Here is a 22,850-nt window from a genome sequence, read left to right as displayed (position 1 = left end):
TTAGAGCTTAATTTTAGGAATTATTTTCACTAATAAAAATAAGCCAATTGTAATTACATGAACATTTAATTATGAACTCACACAAATTTACAGAAAAAAACATGCACCACCTTGACACAGGAACTGCTTTAAAACTTCAGGTGAGAGGCAGTAGTTGGAAGAAAATATTACATTAAGTTGGTAATACAAAGCAACAGTTACGCTAATTAGCATCTCGCTAATTGTGTGAGATATTTGAACATCTTTTAACAATTATATTTTCTAAACTATGAGGCACCCCCAGAAACCAAATATTTTTAGGAATTGTAAAGTGTTTCTTAAATTACAGTTAATAAATTGTCATAATCTTGAATTTGGGGGAGATTTAAATACCTCATTTTACAGACTGTGATCCGTACACAAAAACTGAACATTTCAAAAGCTCGCCTTATAATCCAATTCATCTTATAGACAAAAATATATTAAATGTAATTATTTTGATTTGTGGGGGAAATTAGAATAATGTATTTTCCGGTCCTTAAGTTACACCCCAAATCCCCCAATTGTGTTTGAAATTCAAAAATGTGGGCCTTATAGACCGAAAAATACAATATTTTTTTCGGCCAAACTTCTTTCTACTGTAAATCAAATCACACCTGCAGAAGAAGTTGTTATCTAGAATGTGCAAATATCTACCTAGCTACACAATATAAAGTTGCTGTTTTCCTGACCCACTTGCTGAGTAGCTTGGTTCAGATAGTTTTACCTCATTTTGCATACAAAAATTGCCAGAAATCTGAATGTCCGCCTCATAATGCAGTGCACTTTATAGACCAGAAATACGGTCAATAAAATCGGAAATACATAAAAATGCAATCAAATGAGATGTACCGGTATTTGTAAAGCACTTTTCATGCAAAAGGATGCCTCTCAAAGTGTTGTATAAAAGCATTCAGCGTACAAGACAATAAAATCCCTTGTCCCCTCTCCACACAACAACCCAAAACACCTCATACACAAAATACAATAAAAACAACAGAAATAGTAAAGGAAATCAAATATGATTATGGCAAGGCACGGACTATCCATGTGAGGAGGGGACCTGAGGGAGGCTTATCCACACTGATAAGGATGGCAGAAGATGGCCTCAGGATTTTCATCCATTGAACCACACCTTACCAGTGTGGGCCTCCCAAATGAGGAAACACTGTATGAATAACATAGACCGCAAAACAAAACAATAAAAAATGAATTAAAAAAGCAAAGTATGGTACAGTAAAAGATTACAAGTTAAACAGATCAAAACTAAATAAAAATGATCAATTAAAAGTCATATTAGGTATTGAGCCTCCCATTCTTGAAAATTTTAAAGGTCTTTGCAGACCTGATGTCCTCCGGCCGACTGTTCCATAGTTGAGGACCAAAGTGGCTGAATGCTGCCTCACCATAGGTGTTGGTCCTCACCCAAGGAACAGTCAACAAACTGCTGCCAGAGGACCTCAGGGACTGCAAGGGCAGATCTAATAAAACCAAATCAGACAGATAGGATGGCCCAAGAACCCTTAAGACATTTCACAACTAGTAAAAGCACCTTATAATTGATCCTGAAACGCACAAGGAGGAAATGCACCAATTTTAAAACTGATGTATTGTGATCCCTGCTCCGGGCCCCCGTAAGCACTCATGCTGCTGAGTTTTGTAATAGCTGCAAGCTGGCAATGCTCTTTTTTGGGAAGACCAGAGAGCAGGGCATTACAATAACCTAAATGGGAAAATATAAAAGCATGCATCAGCACCTCCATGTTTGTCTAAAAAAGAAATGGGTTGATAAAACCCAATTTTAGTTATATTTTTGATACATGGAATAAAACTCAAAAGTCAAAAATAACGCCCATGTTTTTAATGCAATTGAATGGTCTGAATTCTTGTAGTATTGGTAAAAGTTTCTCTCTCTGACTTTTAGGACCAATGACTAAAACGTGTTTTGGACTGGTTGAGTTTTAGGAAGATCTCTGCCATCCACGACTTAATATCTGGAATGCATTTTAAAAGGATATCTACAGGATGTCATTAGGGGTCGCAGCTCTGTAGAGCTGGGTGTCATCAGCGTAACTATGGAAGTTGACTCTGTATCTCCGGATGACATCCCAAAGAGAAAGCATATACAGGTTATAAAGTACTGGACCTAGAATTGGACAATAAAATCACAGGCTGAAGGTAAGACGTCGACAGGAGTGTCCTTTAAAAACTCGATAAGCTGGCTGAAAATTTAGAGTTAGGTATCGTTTCCTCACTCTTCTCACCGAGGCTACCTGGTATTTAAAAGTACTGATGTTAAAAATGACACAGCAATGATCAGCCAGATCGCCAACAGAGGACACGCTTATGCTCAAACCATCGGTAACTACGAGATTAAGCCGTAGTTACCGATGTGTGTGACATGCTGTTAAAAATCTAGGTCGTTTAAAAGGATTAGAGAATGTGTCCGAGGTGTCCTCATGTAGTACATTAAAATCACCAGCTTTTAAAAATTGATCATCGGTAGAGTGTAAAACTGACAAAAACTCTGGAGGTTCACTGAAAAGGATGTCTGGGGAGGTCTGGAAAGGATATTGCAGAAAATGGAAAACGAATCAAGTAATTTTAGTTGCAAAACCAGATCTCAAAATAATTTTGTGCTGTGAAATACATTTTTTTTACTAAATTATTTTCTGATGGGGTTTTTTCAAATGCAACCCTGGCTCTTTGTTTCTGTTTCATGCGCCCTACGGTCCAGTGTGCCTTATGCAATCAATTATTATGATCCAGTGAAGTTAGATTTGGGCGAGTGCTTTTTATGATAGATATGAGTTGAAATGGAACCACATTTAACGTAACATCCTGTTGCCAGGCTTCTCTGCTGATGAAGTGTCGCATGGTATGGCAACTCACCACTTGTTGAGCTGTGGGCTAAAAGTTTGGTGTCAGGTTGGGAAGGGCAAAGTGGAATGAATGTTTAAAAAGTGTGCTCTTGACTCGAGCCACCTCCCAGGAGGAAGATATGGTTTCAGTATAGAGAGATAGATCGATGGATCGATAGATAAATAGATCCTTAGAAAAAAATTTGTGGAGCTGGATTTGTATTTCTATAGTTAGCCACAGCAAAACTGATAAGTTTCTATTTGTGTAGCTCTAACCCATCAGTAAGTGTACTTTAAAGGGACACTGTGTAATATTTGACAAATAGATACGGCTGTATTGTGTAGTACAATGTTGTAGAAAGTTGTAATGGAGCATGGTGGGAATGAATTCAGCAGAAACAACTCTTGTACAATGATTGCGCAATCGCGTGCACCTTCAAGATAAAAATAAATAAATAAATAAGAGACATAGTGGTACCTAGAGTAAAAATAGTCTGATGGTGAGATAAAATCAAATGCTTTTTCCTGTATCATCAATGGAGCTCTCATTGATGTCATGTGATCCAGGCTTGTAGCAAATATTGAGCATATTTTATCAGAGGAATGAGTTGGCTACTTAATTGTTGCCCAAATATTATAATTTACCACCACAAAATTGCACAAACAGAGGCTATTATTATTATATACTTTAACAACCATCCCATGCAGTTGGTACTTGGTCCAAATCTTCAATACAGCTGACTGTGAAGAGCCCACATCTTTGGCAACCATACGAGAAGAGTTAATTTCTTCAAGAAGTTTGACAATCCTCTCTTTGGTCTCAAGAGACATCACTCTTGTTAGGGCCATTACTCTTGCCAATCCACTTAGTCCAGGGGCCCTCCAAGGTGTGATAACTGCACTGTTTTTAACTGCTGACTAATGAGCAGACTTAACCTAAGCTAGGTGCCCAATTAACAAAACAAAATTGACTGGGTGTGTCCTTATTTTTAATTTTCCCTTTTTTATTTTATTTGTTTTTGTATGTTTTTGTCTTGCTGTCGGTCACCCCTCTTGAGGGATATGACCAAGGTAGATAGATAGATAGATAGATAGATAGATAGATAGATAGATAGATAGATAGATAGATAGATAGATAGATAGATAGATAGATAGATAGATAGATAGATAGATAGATAGATAGATAGATAGATAGATAGATAGATAGATAGATAGATAGATAGATAGATAGATAATCCTAATTTTCTACTCAAAATGCACTGATTCCAAATTGTTTTCCTCGGAATGGAGTGATTCTTTATTTAGTTCCCTGCATTTTCTCTATAAAAGTAACATTTACTGACCATTGCAATGTTCTTTCTTAATTAATTTTAGTGTTTCTGAATGCAAATATGTTACACTTTGGAATGACCTTGAGATTGTTTTGTTTGTGATCTGAGTTTCTTCTTCAAAATAAAATGTCTAAGTGAGGGCTTCCCCAACACTGGTGATTACACACTTTTTGCTTGGGGTATATAACATAAGGAAACAGGTTGTAGGGCTGTACCCGACTCGTGATGTTTGCGAACGAAAATGTCTCTATGAGCTGGCTCTTGGAAGTGAACGAAGGGATTGGTTGGAAGGCAATCAGCAGCTTGTTCCCTCCGAAAAGCCTTTTTTTTCTTGTGATCGGTCAATACTTATTATGGTGGGATTCTGTGTTGACTTTCAATTTGTTGAGCATATAAAAGGTTCAATTGTTTTGTATTTTATTTATTTTTGTAGATTTGTAAATATTTTATTTTTATTTCCTGTGTTTTCATCGTTAATTTGTTTTTGTAAAAATGTAAAGTTTCTTTTTTTTCTTCAATTATCTCTCTCTTTCCTTCTGTTATTGTATTTTTCTTTTTGTTTCTTCTTTTCCATTTTTATCTTTTTTTCTTTATTTTTTCCCCCTTTGTAAGTAATTCCGTCGATAATGTCACATAATAATCGGTAATGTAGGGATCAAAGCAACAAAAACAACCCGAAGAGACGTTTGGGACCCGAAAAAGACGGCTCTTTTGAGTGAGCCGAGACGAAAAAGCCGGTTCTATAAAAATAGTCGGAATTCGACTCTCTACAAGTAAACGCGGTGAACTTTTCAAATTCTTTGACAAACAACTTCTTTTTAGTTATGGAAATTGTTACTTTCCCCGGTAACTAGTTTACTTTTACTTCATAGAGTAATTCACTTACTAACTCAGTTACCTTTTGGAAGAAGTAGTGAGTAACTATGACTAATTTCTTTTTTAAAGTAGCATGGGCAAAATATCCCTTATTATGCAAAGCAATATTGTATTTTGAATTAATGAAGATTCTTTTCACCCCTAAAAGGAACTGAATAATACACGATATCCCCTTAAATTCAAAATCCTTAACCTAATGGACTGGGCCATAACTGTTTATCATGCAGTTTCAGTAGTGCAGATTGCGAACGTGAGGATAAAGAAGGACCATGCCGTCTTTGCGGCCTCGCTTCTTGGATGTGCTCGTAAGCTAGCATTTGGTGTCTCCGTCATCAAGGCCGTAGCATAAATGCTCAAACGGATTGCAATGACCACGGCTCTATTCAAGGAGCTTTTTCATCCGCACGGCAGGAATCCACCAAACATTGTCCGCCCACACCCCACCCCAACCTTGCGACCCTTGGGACCCTGCTACTCCATAAACCTCCCCTCCCAGCCTTATTCCTCCCCTGGGAGAAAATGACGATGGAGTACTCCGGCTTAAAAGAGCCTGGGCACATTTAGTGTGAAGGCCATTGTGCCATTTTTTCATTTTCAGCTCAACAAGTGTGTTTGAGTGGCGCCTACTGTGAGGGTCAATCTTGGAATTTGAAAAAAAACAAAAAAACAAGAAGTATTAAATTAATTAATCAGTCTTTAAAGACTTTTGCTTGTCTGGTTATCGGGAGAAAATTTACATTTTAATCAGTTGGCTGGAAGCATAGGCAAGCTGAACACCTGCTAAGTGTCCCCAACTATCACATTAGGGGATCCCCAAGGAGAAATTAACGGTCAATAGAGCTTGTCATTTTAAAAATTTTTTTAGAGGATTACAATATGGACAAGGAGGACCATGAATACTCAAATTTTTTAATTAAGTTAGCTTCCCCCATTCCCTCACACACATTTTACATACCATACTTTCGGACTATAAGGCGCACCTGAAAACTAAGAACTACCAAAAAATGTGCCGGTGCGCCTTATGGTCCAGTGCGCCTTATAGGCCAGAAAATGTGGTAAATAAAACGAAAAATGCACGATTACAATAAAATGCTACTTAATATGGTAACCATTTATGAAAGAATATGTGGTGAAACGAGATTTCATAAGGATAGTTTATGTTCTATAAAATAAGTTTTATCCAACAGCAGTAGCTCCAAAATAGAGCAAAGCGGTTGCAGGTTCGATACCTGGCTCCTCTGAGTTAAACGTCAAAGTGTTCTTGGGCAAGACACTGAACCCCTTATGCCTCCGATTAACAAGTGGGCGCATTGCATGTCTGACTTTTTTATCAATGTGTGAGTGTGTGTAAATGGGTAAAGTGTGAAATGTATTGTAAAGCGCTTTGGAGCCATATAAATGTTGTCCATTTACTAATTTTCTGATGTTTGTTTTTGACGCAACCTTCGCCGTCACAGTAGTTTTAATTGAATGCTAAATATTTTACGAAAGACTATTTTTGAAGGTCCGCCTATTATAATGTGTGCCTTATAGTCCAGAAAATATGGTAGTTTTGAATTTACACTACAAAAAAATGCGGTACTTCTGACAGACAAATTTGCATTATTTCTAAGGTTTCTTCAATTTCCTCATGTTGAGGATTTTGATTTTTTCCCTGCCCTCATGTAGGTTTTAGATCAGGGAATGGTGCAATAATAGTAAATCAACTGAAACACAACTCTACAAGTAGTGTCTTGAAAAAAAAAAGTAAAGTGTACCATTAGCGACCCCAAGCAGAATAATACTAAGATACATGAAGGAGACATTCTCAACTGCTTAAGATGTAGAGGTTGAAGAATGGACGCCCCTTGATACAGTACTGTTATTGCCGGTCTACTTATTTACTTTAGTGTTTAGGTACAAGTTGTAAAACGATCCTCAATTCTCTCATATTAATGCTTATCTTCATTGCACTATTGTTACAAAGCACTATTCTTTTAATTGCATTACTACTATAAGCCAGTTTTTTTGGAATTATATATATTTTCTCCTATTTATCCTGTTAAGTTTTTTTATCTTTTTTTTCTTCAAAGTATTTATTACATGTTTTACCCTGGAGTGCTATGTTTAATCTCTTTGCATATAATGTTTCAATTCTAGTTTCATTAGCTTGATTTTGCTTTATGTTGTAGCAGGGAGCTAATGTTTTGTTAGTCAGTGATAAGGTTGTGGTTTGAATTGTTTGTTTTCTGTTTATCAACCTTCAAGTCATTCTGTTGAACCATTCTCTGCATATACCTTTTAAAATTAGAAAGCAACCAAAAATGTGCAAAAAAAACAAACAAATACATTTTACATTCAGTTACTTTTATATTCAGTACTACATTTGTTGAGTTGTAATTTTTGAATGCTAAATTTAAACTAGTATATCACACACATTGGGTGATTTTTGATTGTGAGGTATCGAAAACAAACAGTAAATATCATTTTGTTATTTGGATAATTATCAGCACAGGATTATGCTCCATTTTCTAAACTAAAGTGCGAGACATGAGAGATATCTAAAAAATATTCAAATTAGATTTTTCTGAAAATTAAAAAAATAAACAGATTCACACACATTTAAATAGTATTCGTAGTACATGTTCTCAGTCTCTTGCTGCCAAAATATGTGCAAGTATCTAATAGCATAATTTTAAGAAACAAAATAGACAAAAAATAATCGCATCAGTTTAAGTCAAGTCATGTTTATTTGTGACGCCCTTAATCACAAGGAGTCTCAAAGAGCTGATCTAAAACCTACATGAGGGCAAGGAAAAACTCAAAAACCTCAATATGAGGAAAATGAAGAATGTTATGATGACACATAAAAAAATGAAAGAACATTGACTGAATATCTTGATGCTAAAATGTGTCATGTCACAAAGGGTCTAAGCTAACGTTCTTAAAAAAGACAGACAAAGAGCAGACAAAGATCCTCTTCGATATTTTGCGGCACAATAAAGTCATCTGTCCCCTCAAAAGGTAAAAAATGGCTTAAAATATTGCATTTTATATTAATACTCTCATTCCTTTTCAAAAAACAGTAATTTATTATATTAATACTCTCATTCCTTTTCAAAAAACAGTAATTTATTAATTTATTTGAATGAATTAACTAATTACAGTAAACAAAACCTTGAAATTTTGACTGGAACCAGTATGGATTCTAAAAATGCAGCTAACTCAACGCTTAGTCCAAAAGGTAAACTGTTAGGGCTGGGTTACTCAAACACAACCCAAGCAGGTTCCATACTGGTAAAGCTCCCCAAAAATGAGTTGGCAGATTTAGCTACAGCTATGGCTAGGGTTGTTACTTCGAGATTTAGCATTTTCCAAGAAGAAGAAGAAGAAGAAGCTTTTCTGTAATGTCCATGGACCACAGAAGTATCTTTAAATAGTTAGCAATTAAATGTACTTATTCAGAGAAAATCATATTTATTTATTCCCCCTCCCGTAGCTATTAATTGTTTTTCAACCACACAATCACAAATTAAGAATATTTAGGCTTGTTTTCCCAAATTAAGACTGAAAAAATAATCGAAAATAAATCATGCTTTGTAATTCCACAATTTGGAAAACAAAACGGACACCAAAATGAGACGTTCAAAAAGGAGAGTCAACAATTCTATGACACAACATGTGTAAAAATACACATTCATAGCCATTTGAGAGGGCAGCCAAAAGTGACACAATTCAATTATTTTCTGGAGTTGGTCATGTGATGTAAAATGGTAAAATGTCCGCGTCTGAGGAGGATAAAAATTAGTGGATTTTGCTGCTTAGGTAATTCTCCACGATGGCAATATCAATCACATTACAGCTTTTAAACTACGGACAATGTATTTTATAGATTTTTTAACTTTCATTTCCGATACAAAATTATCAGCTTATTTTAAAAATCTTTCTCATTTGTAAAAGAAAAAGAAAACTGAAACAAAATGACGCGCTCTTTATATATAAAAATTTTTACTATACAATTTACAAAAGACATTTACATGATCGACTATAACTCATTCGAATCTTTCACCAACACGAATCAAACTTGGAAATGGAGAAAAAAACACGTTACGCCTTTCGGTAATTAATCAAAATTCAGGTCTCACACATAGCTGTTTTTAGGTAAAACAAATCACCTACGAACTGCTGACATTTATATTTGGCTTTTATAAAGATTTCAGAACCACCGGCACAACGCCAATTATACGTGTCCAAAATAATAACTTACTCGGCCTGTTCTTATACGTTGTTCTCCCATTTTGACATAAAGGTCCAAAGCTTTGGTCAATCCAATTCAATTTAAAGCCCCAATGTTTAACATTTGACCACTAGATGGCATTGTGTTGTCTGGGGCGAGCGAGGGCCAGTGATACACGGCAGGATGCCAGCCCAAGTGGGGATTCTACGGTGTGAAAGAAATACACATTTTTCGGCCTAAGATTTTTCATAAAAAATAACATTGGTATGATAGTTCATTGCCCTGCAACTGGCTGGCAACTAGTTCAGGGTGTCCCCTGCCCACTGCCCGAAGATAGCTAGGATGGGCTCCAGTGAGGATAAGCGGTGCAGATAATGAATGATAGTTCATATATTTTTGCCTAGCATAGGTCTGCATTTTTATATAGCGCCCTTCAGGTCACTGAAGACCTCTCAAAGTGCTTTACACAGGGTTCCCACAGCTTAAGGCACGTTGAATTCAAGACTTTTTAAGACTTTTTTTTTTTAAAGCCTTCGGAAATAAAATTTAAGACAAAGTCCACACAAGAACCCCACAATTGAAACAAAAACAAAACAAAAGACCACAAATGTTTCTTACACTCATTAAATGTTCACTTTTCAGGCATGGTTCAAAGTAAAGTTCTGTGTCAGAAGTTGCTATGTGTATTGTGGGTAGAGCTAAGATATCCGTCCGACTGAAACCACATCACTGTTTTGATACTTCCGTTACTGTAGTCACGGAATGTTGCCACCAAAGTAAACCTGTCAATTGTTGAAAAGGACAATTGATAGATGTTACTAGATCTTTTTAGTTCAAACAAATATAAATCTTATTCATGTGTTCACATTTTTAAGACTTTTGAAAACTGGATTTAAGACATTTTAATGCAAAAGAAGGCCTTATTTTTAGAATAATCAATTCAATGCCTTTTAAGACTTTTCAAGGATTTGCAGGAACCCCGTTTACAATGTGCTTCACACTCACACTTTCACACGGATAGCAGTGACATTACACTTCAAATCAATATGTCTTGGGTACTAGATGAAAGTTTTTTGTACCACTAGGAGGCAGTAAGTATTACATACTGTTCCTTTAATATACAAAGAATATCCACAGAACAGTTTTGCCTTTTCTGAAGCAATAAAAACCGAAGCTAGGAAATTCATAATAGTTCGTACACAACAAAAAGCTTATTTGGCCTTGAGGAGATATAACCTCCAAAATAATTCATTGGAAATGTTGCAATGTGTTGAATATTTTCAATGTGGCATGTTGAAAATGATTTCACAATAATAATTTTTCAATAACTTTTATGATTTGTCACCCTTAATGTACTGATCATAAAAATAAATTAAAAAACCTAATAAAATCAAAACTTACACTAAATTCTTCACCCGATTCCCTGTACTTACAGTATTTTCCTCCTAACTAAAAAATAATACTTCTCCCAAGTTTGAACAAGGAACAAAGTTAAAAGGAGAATTCTTTACTTTCTACTCCTGAACATTCAAAAACAAAGAAATGAAATGATCTGCATTTATATAGCGCTTTTCAAGTCAATGACTTCCCAAAGCGCTTTACAATGTGCTCCACATTTCCCAATAGCGGCCTTGCAGCCATGTAAGGCGCTAACCTGGTTATTGGGAGTATTAAGGGTTCAGTGTCTTACCCAAGGACACTTCGACATGTAACACGGACGAGCCGGGATTCGAACTGGGATCCATTGATCCCAAGACGAGCGCTCTACCTCCTGAGCTACTGCCGCCCCGAGCAGGCCATAACATTTAGTACACATTTAATAAAGGTATAATCGTGGTTGTAAACAATATCAACGCTTGCCAAAAAAATCATTTCAAAATGAAACAGAAATCAGGAGCAAAGATCAGCCATCTTTTTGAAAGCATTATATTTAAAATTTTGGACAATTTGCGTTATTCGGTGAACACTGAATTGCCGTCCTTTTCCAGCAACGTGTTTAAAGAAATGCAGTTCAATTGCCAGCAGTAAGAAAAGGCAGAGAAGGTTTCAAATTAAGACACAGTTATATTTGGTCCTTTAGAATACACTCCAATGTGTAAAATACTGTAATCATAACAGTAAAGTAGAATAGGAAAATATTAACGGACACTCCCCAACTTACGACCATTCGACTTATGTAAAACGGTAGATACGAAAAACATTTTTCGGGATGCCGAAAAATATCCGGACATCGTGGTAAGTTAGATTGTGTATTGTGTGCACCTCTTTTCCGAGGACAGGACATTACTGTAGTACTTCTTTCCGCCGCCACCGGCGTGTGGCGCTGTGAGAGGTCACCCAACATCCAGCCAGAAGAAAAAAACATCCGCTTCCTCTTCCTAGCTTGTGTGTAAACAGTCTATACTGTCTATACTATCTCCAGCGTGCTAAAAACTTTTTATTGTTTAATATCGCGTGCATCCATTCAATATGGTTGGTGAAAAGTTGCAGTTTCTTTTGAAATGAAAGTGGAATAAGAAAGCTTGATGCGGTTGAGAAAATGGTCGAAACGCTTTTCTTCGGAGGACCTCTTGAAGCGCATCTTCCAAAAGTAAGTTAAACTCAACTTTATTTTTCTTTATAGAGCATATTATTTTATGGAATGTTTACCTTTTAGTACAAAACAATACAGGTTACTTCTACAAGCCTTAAACATACTTCACAAACCTTCAAAATATACCACTGAAGCAACTTAGGAACAAATTCAACTCACGAACGATCGTCGTAAGTAGGGCAGCGTCTGTACTCATATATTTAGTATAATATACCTTTATGTGTGTAACTGTTGGATGTGTTTTAAAATAGGAATTTTAAATTAATAAAGTATATACGATTTAAGCTAATTGCCTTAGGCTGTTTATGCAATTTGCTTATTTGTTAGCACCAAGCTAATATGAATAATGCAGTATGGATTAATATTATGTCATTTTTAAAGTGTTTAAAACCGTTTGTCACAAAATTTTAACATGTGTGACAAATACTTTTGGTAGTGTTTTTAAGAGTATGGTAAGGAAAAACTGAACGAAAACAATTACATAGAAATGTTATCTTTATAGCTATTAAACATTGTTGAGTCTGGTCGTTTTACTTCTTATAAATGTGGGTCGGCTTACTGACAATACTTAGCGTTTTATTTTTTTTGATGAAATTATCTTGTGCAGTTGTATAATTGTTAAAACAAAAAAGTACAGTATCTAAATATTATCTCTACAAAGCTAATTTCCATCTTTTAACACTCACAACACGTTTAAGGCTTCTGACGATACATAGCTTTTTTTAAAAAATCTATATTTTTTTTAACAGTCATTTGATTGTAAAAACAAAAAACAAAAACGTCTTTCTACATAGCTAATTATTGTTTTAAAAAATCAAACTGGTCCTTGTACCTTTCATAAACAAGGGTTAGGCTTTTTGGAGCAATATTTTTTAACAATTGTTTAATTGTCCATAGAGAAAAACAAAAATAAATATTTACTGTATATACTCTTGCTACCTTGCTTTTTTTTTTAACAATGTTCAGTTTCATCAGCTTTTATAAACCGTTTAGGCTACTGATAATAAATATAAGAATCCCTAATGCCCCCAATAAGCAGGTAGGCACCTTGCATGGCTGACTCTCTATTTGTGTTTGAGTGTGTGTGTGTGTGTGTGTGTGTGTGTGTGTGTGTGTGTGTGTGTGTGTGTGTGTGTGTGAATGGGTAAGTGTAAAGCACATTGTAAAGTGCTTTGGGAGGTCTTCATTGACTTGAAAAGCGCTATATATATATTTACCATTTATAAGCAAAAATAGTAAAACAATCTAATGACAATACCTATAATAGTAAATAAAGTTACACAAAAAAAAACATTTTGGGTTTTGTTGGTGCCACATTTGTCCCTATTTTCTATTTGTGTGTCTACTACAGAAATACTACGACAGAAATATAAAAATACTGCAAAACAAATGTAAAATTGAGTACCTAAAAACAGCTTTTATTCTGGGGAAAAAAAATAGAAAATAAAATACTACTACAGTACTACTAAAATATAAAAATACTTCTACAGAATTACTACAAGAACAACTACAATAATACAATAAAATGCTACTACAGAAATACTAAATAAATATGACCACGGCACCTTTACAAAAATAATACTTTCGTATTAGAAGAATACTACAATAGAAATACTATAAAAATACTACAAAACTAAATATCAAATTTAATGCTTAGAAATGGGGACCTAAGATGTTATTTTGCTTTAATTGTGAGCGTTTTAAAACTAATCCATTTTAAAACAAATATAGAACATATAGAAGATATTTGTATGAAAATTAATTTGTAAGTGCAAGTGAGGAATAATTGGATGAGTCCACAGGCCCTCGGCCAAATTTTTGGACCCACGAGTTCAAAAGTTTGCCCACTGCTGATTTAAGTCTTTCTACACAGCTAGTATATAAACAAAGGTTAGACTGTTGGTAATATATATTTATATATTTTATAAATCAATAATGCTTTACACTTGAAAACAAAAAAACAAGTGTCATATTTGGACCATGATAAATAAGCGACTTGTTCGGAAACCATCCTCAGTATGACGCCACCCGAGCACAATAACAAATTAAAAAAACTCTTGGAAAACTCCATAAAAAACAAGTCGGCATGGGTTTTTGTATTAAACCTCTGCGCTGGATTAGTTTGCTTTACAAAAGTCTTCTTTGCGCTAGTATGCTAATGGACGCTACACAACTTTCAAAGCACCCTTTGTTTTTTTTCGTCAGGCAACAGCACAAACAAACATTTGGGCCTCCTGCGGCAGATTGTGATCTTATTTTATCGCTGTAATTTGATTAAAATTCAGCTTCAAAAAGGGAAGAGGGGGTGATGTGAAGAAAGGGGGGGAAAGCAGCTGAAGTAAAGCTAATTCTCCACAGAGGCTTCATTTGCCTCGGGGGGAAGATAAGTACGGGACGGAAATAATTGGATTAAAGTCGATCAACAAGTGGGATGGATGTTCGCGCATTTCTCAACGCACACCGAGGGATAAGTGACCCCACGCTCAGTCGACGTGGACCTGCATGCTCAATCGCTATAATCATTTGCACAATTAGACACATAAAAAGGTATAATGATGAAAACAATTATTGTTTACGGCGTTTTCCAGTTCAGGTTTGATATGCTGTTAAAATAACTGAAATGACACTTAACATTTTGTCAGCGTATGACTTTAGTTTAAAATAATTCAATGTCTAAAGAGCCCCTCCATCCATTTTTACATATACTTGAATATTTCTCTAAAACAAACAAAAGGGCTGCATTTCAAATAAGAATACAGGAGACCCGATTCAAACGGGGAAAAAATGGATGGACGATAAAAAATAAAGACACCACTTCCGAACGATGAAGGCTGGACTTTGAAAATGACTTGATCATGTACCGTTAAAATACTTTATTTATACAGCCCTTTTTGGTATACCAAAGTGTTTTACAGTCAATAATAAAAGTGAAACAATAAGGAAAAAAACAAGCACGGTAGATAGAAACAATAATGGACAATAAAGAGAATAAAACAAAACAGGATCAAATAAGTTAAAATATGATGAAAGTGTCATCATACTTATGGTTTTTAGCCTGGGTTTAATAAGCCGGACACATACTGTTGGTAGAAATTATTATTGATCATATACTGTTATTGGATATTCCCAACAATGCAATGTAACCCAAAAAAAAGAAAAAAGGGAAAAATAACTGACTAAGTAGGAAAGACCTTGCAGTCAGTTTGGAGTAGATGTACTCAACTAAAAAAGAAATCTGCGCTAAAAAAGAAAGTTACATGAATAAATAGAATGTTAAGAAATAACGAAAACCAAGAAAACTATGATACATGGTCTTATACTGATGCTACTTTAAATACGAATAACATTTTTTTACTTAGAATTTAAAAAAAGGATTTTACCACTTAATTTCTGTCAATGAGTATTTCAACAACTTTTAACCCCTTCTAAAAGTTTGGAATCTTTTTAACTGCTTTTTGCGTCCATTTAAAGTTTTATTTTGAAAGGTGACCCTAAATTTTCTGTTGCACTTAAGACTTAAGCCAGTCTTTAAACACTACCTAAACTTTCTTTTTGATATGATTTTTTTTCTTTTAAATGTTTTATTACATGTTTACCCTGGAGTGCCAAGAATAATCCCATTGTACAAAATGTACACATCGATGTTCTCTGACAATATTTTCATTTCTAAAAAGAAACAACTCAAATATGTTTATATTATTCTACGTTTATATTACATTTGCAAATGTGTTCAACTCCAAAAGAACAGAGAAAAAAATCGGTAACAATAACAAAAAAACGTATCAATTTACAACAGAAAAGAAATAAACTTTGCCTTACATTTCGAGTTTGCATATTTATTTATCAAAATAATTTAAAATTACATTTAAAAAAGAGAAAAAAAAATTCTAGTTGACATACTATATATCTCATCTCATTAGCCGTACCGCTTATCCTCATTAGGGTCGCGGGGGGGCTGGAGCCCATCCCAGCCATCTCCGGGCAGTGGGCAGGGGACACCCTGAACTGGTTGCCAGCCAATCGCAGGGCACACAGGGACAGACAACTCATTCGCTCATTCACACCTATGGACAATTTGGACCGGCCAATTCACCTGAAATGCATGTTTTTGGATTGTGGGAGGAAACCGGAGTGCCCGGAGGAAACCCACGCAAGCACGGGGAGAACATACAAACTCCGCACAGGAAGTCTGGAGCTGGATTTGAACCCACGACAGGTTCCCATGACATGAACTGTGCCGCACAAGCGCTAACCACTGCGCCGCCGTGCTGCCATACTATATATATATATATATATATATATATATATAATGCATTGTTTTTCAACCCTTTTAGAACCAAGGTACACTTTCATTTATACAAAAGTGCCGAGGCACACCGTCCGTCGAAAATGTTTGAAAATTAAGTTATGTCAAATATTTCACGGTATTACCTCATAGGCAGATAAATAGTATATAAAAAGAAGAAAATAATACTGAAATAAAAAGGAATGATGTGCTTTATTCATGTTTTTATTTTTTTACAGTGCAATCTTAAACCGCTTTGTTGAACAAATTAAGTTATTAAATGTACTGTGCTACCTCAAGAGCAGATAATTAGTAGAGAAAAAGTATATAAAATCTACTGCCACCTACTGATATGGATGACTATTACAGTTCCTCGTCTGAAGATAGCAAAAATACTGAATAATGGCCTGATTTTTTTGGAAAGATAAAATTGGGCAAATTCCAGCGGCACACTAGACAAGACCTTACGGCACACTAGTGTGCCCCGGCACACTGGTTGAAAAACACTGCTATGATGTATAAATCACCTTGTAAGGGTGACAATTCAACCCGATTTGTTTCCATTCTTGAGTATAAAAAAGCTTTTCTTTTGAGCAACAAAAAAAAACTGGACGTTAGCCAAAGACAGGCCCTTAACTGAAAGACTGATTAAAAATAAATTTGATCTTCAAAGGCTATTTAAACCTTCTGAAACTGATCAAATTTAGCAGAAAAAAGAAGGAACACAACAAAAATAACTACTATTCAAATAAAATAAAGTAACAACTATTCCAGTAATACAACTGTAGAAGTTAAATTTAACATCTCTCAGTCCAAATAAATTGAGTGGTCACCTGAAAAGAGAAACCAGTTTACCCTGTAAAAAAAACTTACTTTAAAAAATAAACAACCTTAACTAGAAAAGACTAGTGGGGGGGGGGGGTGAATTCCAGACTTAATTGTAAACTTCAACGTCAATTTTCCCTAATCGATGGAAAGGTAAACATTCTAAAAGTGGTTACATTTAGCAGAAGATAAAGCAGAAAAACAACAAAAATAAAATAATAATAGAATTTAAATTGAACATCTTTTTGTTGGAAAAGAGTGTCCACTTCAAAAGAGTAACAAGTCTTTTAAAACAAAATAATCCAAAACTGAAATTTTGCCAAAAACAGCCGCTTAACTGAAAAACCAACAACCTGATTGAATTGGAAACCTAAGCGCAACCTTCCCCTATCGAGGACAGTTAAACCTTCTAAAAACGATAACATTTAGAAGAAAGAATCACTGACGCAACAAAAATAATATAAAACTGCCGTATTTATTTGTGTGTAACGCAAAAAATAACTCAACGTTTGGGTCCCCACTTTATACAAGGTTTTACTGTATTATCGCAAAACGGGCTGTAACGGGATTCAAACCTGGGTTGCAGCGGTGAGAGCGCTGAACTGTAATCACTGAACAACCAAAAATATAAATGACATGAAAACGGGTTTTATTGGTTTTACACCATCACACCATCTTTAGTCACGGTGCCAGAGACAAATGTTTATTTTGTTGTGCATTTCACATGTTACCATTACAATAACTTAAAATACTTGGAATAGATTAGAAGAATAGAAGAGAATTGAGTCATTATGGCATGTAAAACACACAAGAAATTAAACATCTGTGTCTGGTACCATGAATAAAAAAAATCACGTGACGAGGTAAATATCGACTGCCTTTTCGCGTGTAATCACGACCAGTGGTTAGAATTCAGTGTTCTCTCTGCCGTGACCTGGGTTCAATTCCTATTGGCGCAAAGTTTAATTTTTGGAAAAAGAGAAACAACATTTTGTACTGATTCCTAAACAAATAACAGTGGTGCCCATTATACACAAATAAATATAGTATTGTAATAATAAAATTGTAGACGTTGGATTGAATGAACACTGTTCTGTCAAAATTTGGTCACCTGAAAAGAAGTCTTACGAAACAAAACAATCAAAAACTGGACGTCTGTCAAAACCCCAGCTTCCCTGCATTTTGAGGTTAACCAGGGCCATCACCACCCGAAACAAGCACGCAAAACTGTGAAAATACATATTTTGCTAGTTATTTGGTCATATTTATTGCTGCTAATGTTATTGCACTACTCCTCATTGCACTGTTGTTACGATACACAATTCGTTTATTGCACTATTTTTAAAACTTGGCCCAGTCTCTAAGCCAGGCGTGGGCAAAAGTATCCATCTTCTTCTTCCGGCCAACCAAATGAAAATGGTGAAAATATAATGACAATATATATAATAATCAATAAAGTACTAAAAATGAAAAAACATGTTATTTTTGTCGTCATTGTTCCTTTGTGCGTCTACAACAACAAATACTACTCCAGAAATACTACAAAATGACTATTAAACCAAATATCAAATTTAGTGCCTAAAACATGGACCTAATGTATTATTTTGATTTCATCATGGAGGGAAAAAAAATACTACTACAGTAATACTATTATATAAAAATAGTGCTACATAGATACTACAATAGAAATTCTACAAAAATACTACGATGTAAATACTTCAAAAATATCAGTATAGTCCTGTAATACTAAAATACTAAAATACTACTACAGAAAATATTACGACAAAAATATGACAAAAATACTACTACAAAAATATCGAGACAGAAATACTACAAAATGCCTATTAGACTAAATATCAAATTTAGTGCTTAAAACGTGGACCTAATGTATTATTTTGATTTCATTATGGAGAGAAAATAAATACTACAAAATTACTACTACAGTACTGCTATTATATGAAAATAGTGCTGCATAGATACTACAACAGAAATACTACAAAAATAGAACGATGTAAATACTTCAAAAATATCAGTACAGTACTGTAATACTAAAATACTACTACAAAAATATCGAGACAGAAATACTACAAAATGCCTATTAAACTAAATATCAAATTTAGTGCTTAAAACGTGGACCTAATGTATTATTTTGATTTCATTCTGGAGAGAAAATAAATACTACAAAATTACTACTACAGTACTGCTATTATATGAAAATAGTGCTGCATGGATACTACAACAGCAATACTACAAAAATAGAACGATGTAAATACTTCAAAAATATCAGTACAGTAGGGTAATACTAAAACACTGCTACAGACATATTACGACAAAAACATTACAAAAATACTACTACAGAAATATTGGGACAGAAATACTACAAAATACACCAACAGATTCACATGAAACATTGTATTATGGAAATACTCAATACTACAGACATACTGCTATGGAAATACTACAAAAATACCACTGCAGAAATACCACAAAAATAAAGCGCAGTAATTCTATATAATTAATACATAAATACAAAAATTACTAAAAGAAATATACACCTATTGTAAAACTACAAAACTAAATACCATATTTATTGTTTAAAACAGGAACCAACTCTATGATTTTGCTTTATTGAAGAATAATAATTTTGATAAGAGAATCTATTTAAAACCAAATATTTATATGTCGATGTCTCCATGTATATTTATTCATAAATGAGAAAGTTTGGATAGGTGTCCAGGACTGGACCTTGGGCCAAAATTTTTAACCCGGTCCACGACTCTAAGTGCTATGTTGAAACTAGTATTCTGCCTATTTATTTCTTATTACTTGTTTTACCCTGGAGAGCCATGTCTAATTCCGTTGTTTCCTCATGTTGATATCAATAAATAGAATTCTATTCCATTAGAACTCCGTTTGGGACCTGGGGGTATGGAGTTCGGGTCCCACTAACCTGTTGAATCCATGTCAGGCTCCTCCAGCAGCCCGCAGTGCATCCTCTTCCCATCCAGCAGTCCTCAGAATCGAAAAACGGCCTAGATTTTCCCTTCCCCTTCTCCTCATCCACCTGCTCTCAATCCTCGGCCGGCTCGCCGTCTCCGCCACCACTGGCCGAAGAACGGGAGATGCTGATTTTCTGAGCAGACGAGAGAGAAAGTGAGTAGGGGAGGGTAGGTGGGGAGGGGGTATTTTAGAGGGTCCTCCAGAAATCCAGCGGGGGCAAAGGCAGAGCCGTCAAAATGTTTGCTGATGTTTCATGGGAAAGGGGGCTGATTTTTATAGGAGCCCTGATGGGGACGTGTCATTGATAGGCTTGCGGGGCTGATGAATGGCCCCCCGAGTCAGATGGGGATGTGGCAAGGCTCACTGGAAGTCTTTTGTGGGCCTCTTTTGAATAAGAAAAGCTCCCCTCCCAAGGAAAAAAAAGTGGGGAGTGTTAAGGGGGGTTGGTGGGTAGGCCTCCCCATCCTCCATGATGGCATTTCATACGCTTTCACACCACACACAGCTCCCCGCTTTACAAAGTAGACCGAGTCGCTTCCGCACGTTCGGACTCATCGTCTTTGAAAGCGGGGTGCGTCGTTTGCTGTGTACTCAAAACGTTGGTGGAATATTTTCACTATCAAGTATGTGATAACAATGTCCAACTTAGTTCAAAGAGCCCTTCACAGTTTTTGTTAGTGTAGCATTAAAACGGTTAAAGTAAAAAATAACTGCTTCCAGTTGAGTCATAAAACATACCTAAACCCCAAGAAAAGTGAAAAAAGAAGAGTTTTTCAATGAGTCTGAGAAATGCATGTACTCGCACGTGCATCATCAATGAGCTGACTGAAGTTGCAATCATGTGACAAAAGTTGGCCTCAGCAATTGAAAAAGTTCCAAAATCGATAGAGCACCTAAAGGAACTGAATTTGGGACTTTGCTAGGTATATCTGAGGAATATACCGATACGTAGAATAAAACTATCCTTTATGACAGTGGTGTCAAACTCATTTTAGCTCAGGGGCCAAATGATACAAGAAGAATTCCGACTAGTACCCTATTTTTCGGACCATAAGGCTAACCCAAAACCCCCAAATTCGACAAAAAATTGAAAGTGTGCCTTATATTCCATGTTCTCTATGAGTGTATATTTTGCCTACCCACTTTACCTGCTGATTGAACATTAAGTGCTTTAAATTAGGCAGACTCAGTTTCATTGGTAAAGCCTAGTTGAGAGCATTGTACTGAGTGTCATGGTTGAAGGGACAGTGTGTATTATTTAGCGCCTCCTAGTGGTATTAAAAAAATCCTATGTATCTATCTATCTATCTACCCTGGTCCTATCCCTCGAGAGGGGTAACCGACAGCAAGACAAACACATACAAAAACAAAGAAATTAAAAAGGGAAAAAGTAGCAAAAAACACACAAAACATTTTTTGGACCATGGCCCACCCAAATGCTCAAACACCCAAACAAGTTAAGCACCTCTGCTCCCAAGTTGGTCATGCTTTTGTCCCTCCAGATGAAACAGGACACAAGAAAGCAGCCATGTCACTCGGGTGAGGGTGACACAACACACTCTTCTGCTCAACAGCAGGGCCCGACAGCTTTCGCTGGTTTACCAGTGCCGCATCATACAGGTGCCCTGCCCATCCCTTAGAACACATCTAAACATCCCACTATCCTTTTCCAACACCTCTCCTTTCATTCCTATCACCAACAACAACAACAAGAGCTCTAGCTTCCACTACATATAGACCTCTTAAAAAAATAAATAAATAAAATGAAATAAAATAAAATTTAAAAATCCAAATTCTTCAAAAAATACATGAACTATCATATAAACGTGCATTTTTTCAAATATTTGTAGGTTGAGAAATTTGTATTGATTCTTTTATAACATAAAGGTCACCTAGAGGGAGTTGACATTATTGTCCGCCATCTTGGTGATAAAGGTACCCTCGAAAACCCCAAATTTTGTAAAATGCTGGACAAAAAAAACAAGAAAATGGTGCAGTTTGGTCAGATTGAGTTTCTGTAGTTTGTACTCTTCCTTGTACTCTTTAGCACTCATTTTGGGTTGCACTACTACAATACAGTGACACCTAGTGGGCAAATATTACACAGTGTCCCTTTAAAGCACATAAGTTAGCACTGCACAAATAGGAATTTGTTAGTATAGCTGTGGCTAATTAGAGGGCTGTTTGAGATATCCATACCCATTAAAGTTTTCTAAGGATGTTAGATGAAATCAGGATCCATTTCAACTCAAATTTGTCTAAGGTCAATTACCCAATCCAACTTTAACTCAATACTAGATCAAAATAACTTACCAAAACTATAAAAGTAAATCATCCAAACCCATACCTGTCAACCTGTACGTTTTTGCCATACAAAGTACGCTTATTATGTATTTTAAGACGTGTACGACATACAAGAAAATCTGTACGGAAAAACGCAAATTTGTCAACTGTGGGTACCATCCAGTATACACCGCCTATCACGGAACGGCAAATCAATCAAGTCAAACGAGTTTGCCGCGGTAGCCTCTATCTCGGTATTGTTTTTTTCGTTGCAAAGCGAGCGGTTTGATTCTACTGTGCGCATGCGTCTGCTGCGTCGGATTTCAGTTGGTAGTTGTGTAGTAAAAGGAAGTCCATCTCTTTTTAGAGAACTGTTTTTTTCGCCTCAACACATTAAAGAGAGCCGGCTCTCATACGGCTCGCTTGCTTCGATGCATTATATTACGAATTATTATGTTGTATAAAGAAGTTGAGAAAAAAAGGAAGTATAAAAGGAGAAAATGAAGAAAGACAGGTTTGTGTGTATCCCTTTAATCGGTATATTACCAACAATAATTTAATG

The 22,850-nt window shown here is 35.6% G+C and overlaps 1 protein-coding gene across 2 annotated transcripts in view; it reads right to left on the bottom strand.

The window, feature by feature from the left end:
• Positions 1–20,230, bottom strand: part of rfx4 (regulatory factor X, 4) — a 53,655-nt gene extending 33,425 nt beyond the window's left edge. For both annotated transcript variants that reach the window (XM_088340349.1, XM_088340350.1), the window contains exon 1: positions 19,956–20,230. In XM_088340349.1, the coding sequence (XP_088196475.1) occupies positions 19,956–19,998 (43 nt within the window). In that variant the 5' untranslated portion in view covers positions 19,999–20,230. The remainder of the gene's footprint in view (positions 1–19,955) is intronic.
• Between the last annotated feature and the right edge of the window lie 2,620 nt (positions 20,231–22,850).

Source organism: Urocampus carinirostris, chromosome 7, assembly GCF_059441175.1.
Source record: "Urocampus carinirostris isolate Australia breed hairy pipefish chromosome 7, RoL_Ucar_1.0, whole genome shotgun sequence".
Classification (NCBI taxonomy): Eukaryota; Metazoa; Chordata; class Actinopteri; order Syngnathiformes; family Syngnathidae; genus Urocampus; species Urocampus carinirostris.
Note: the sequence above shows the minus strand (reverse complement) of the source record. Positions and strands in the feature narration are given on the sequence as shown.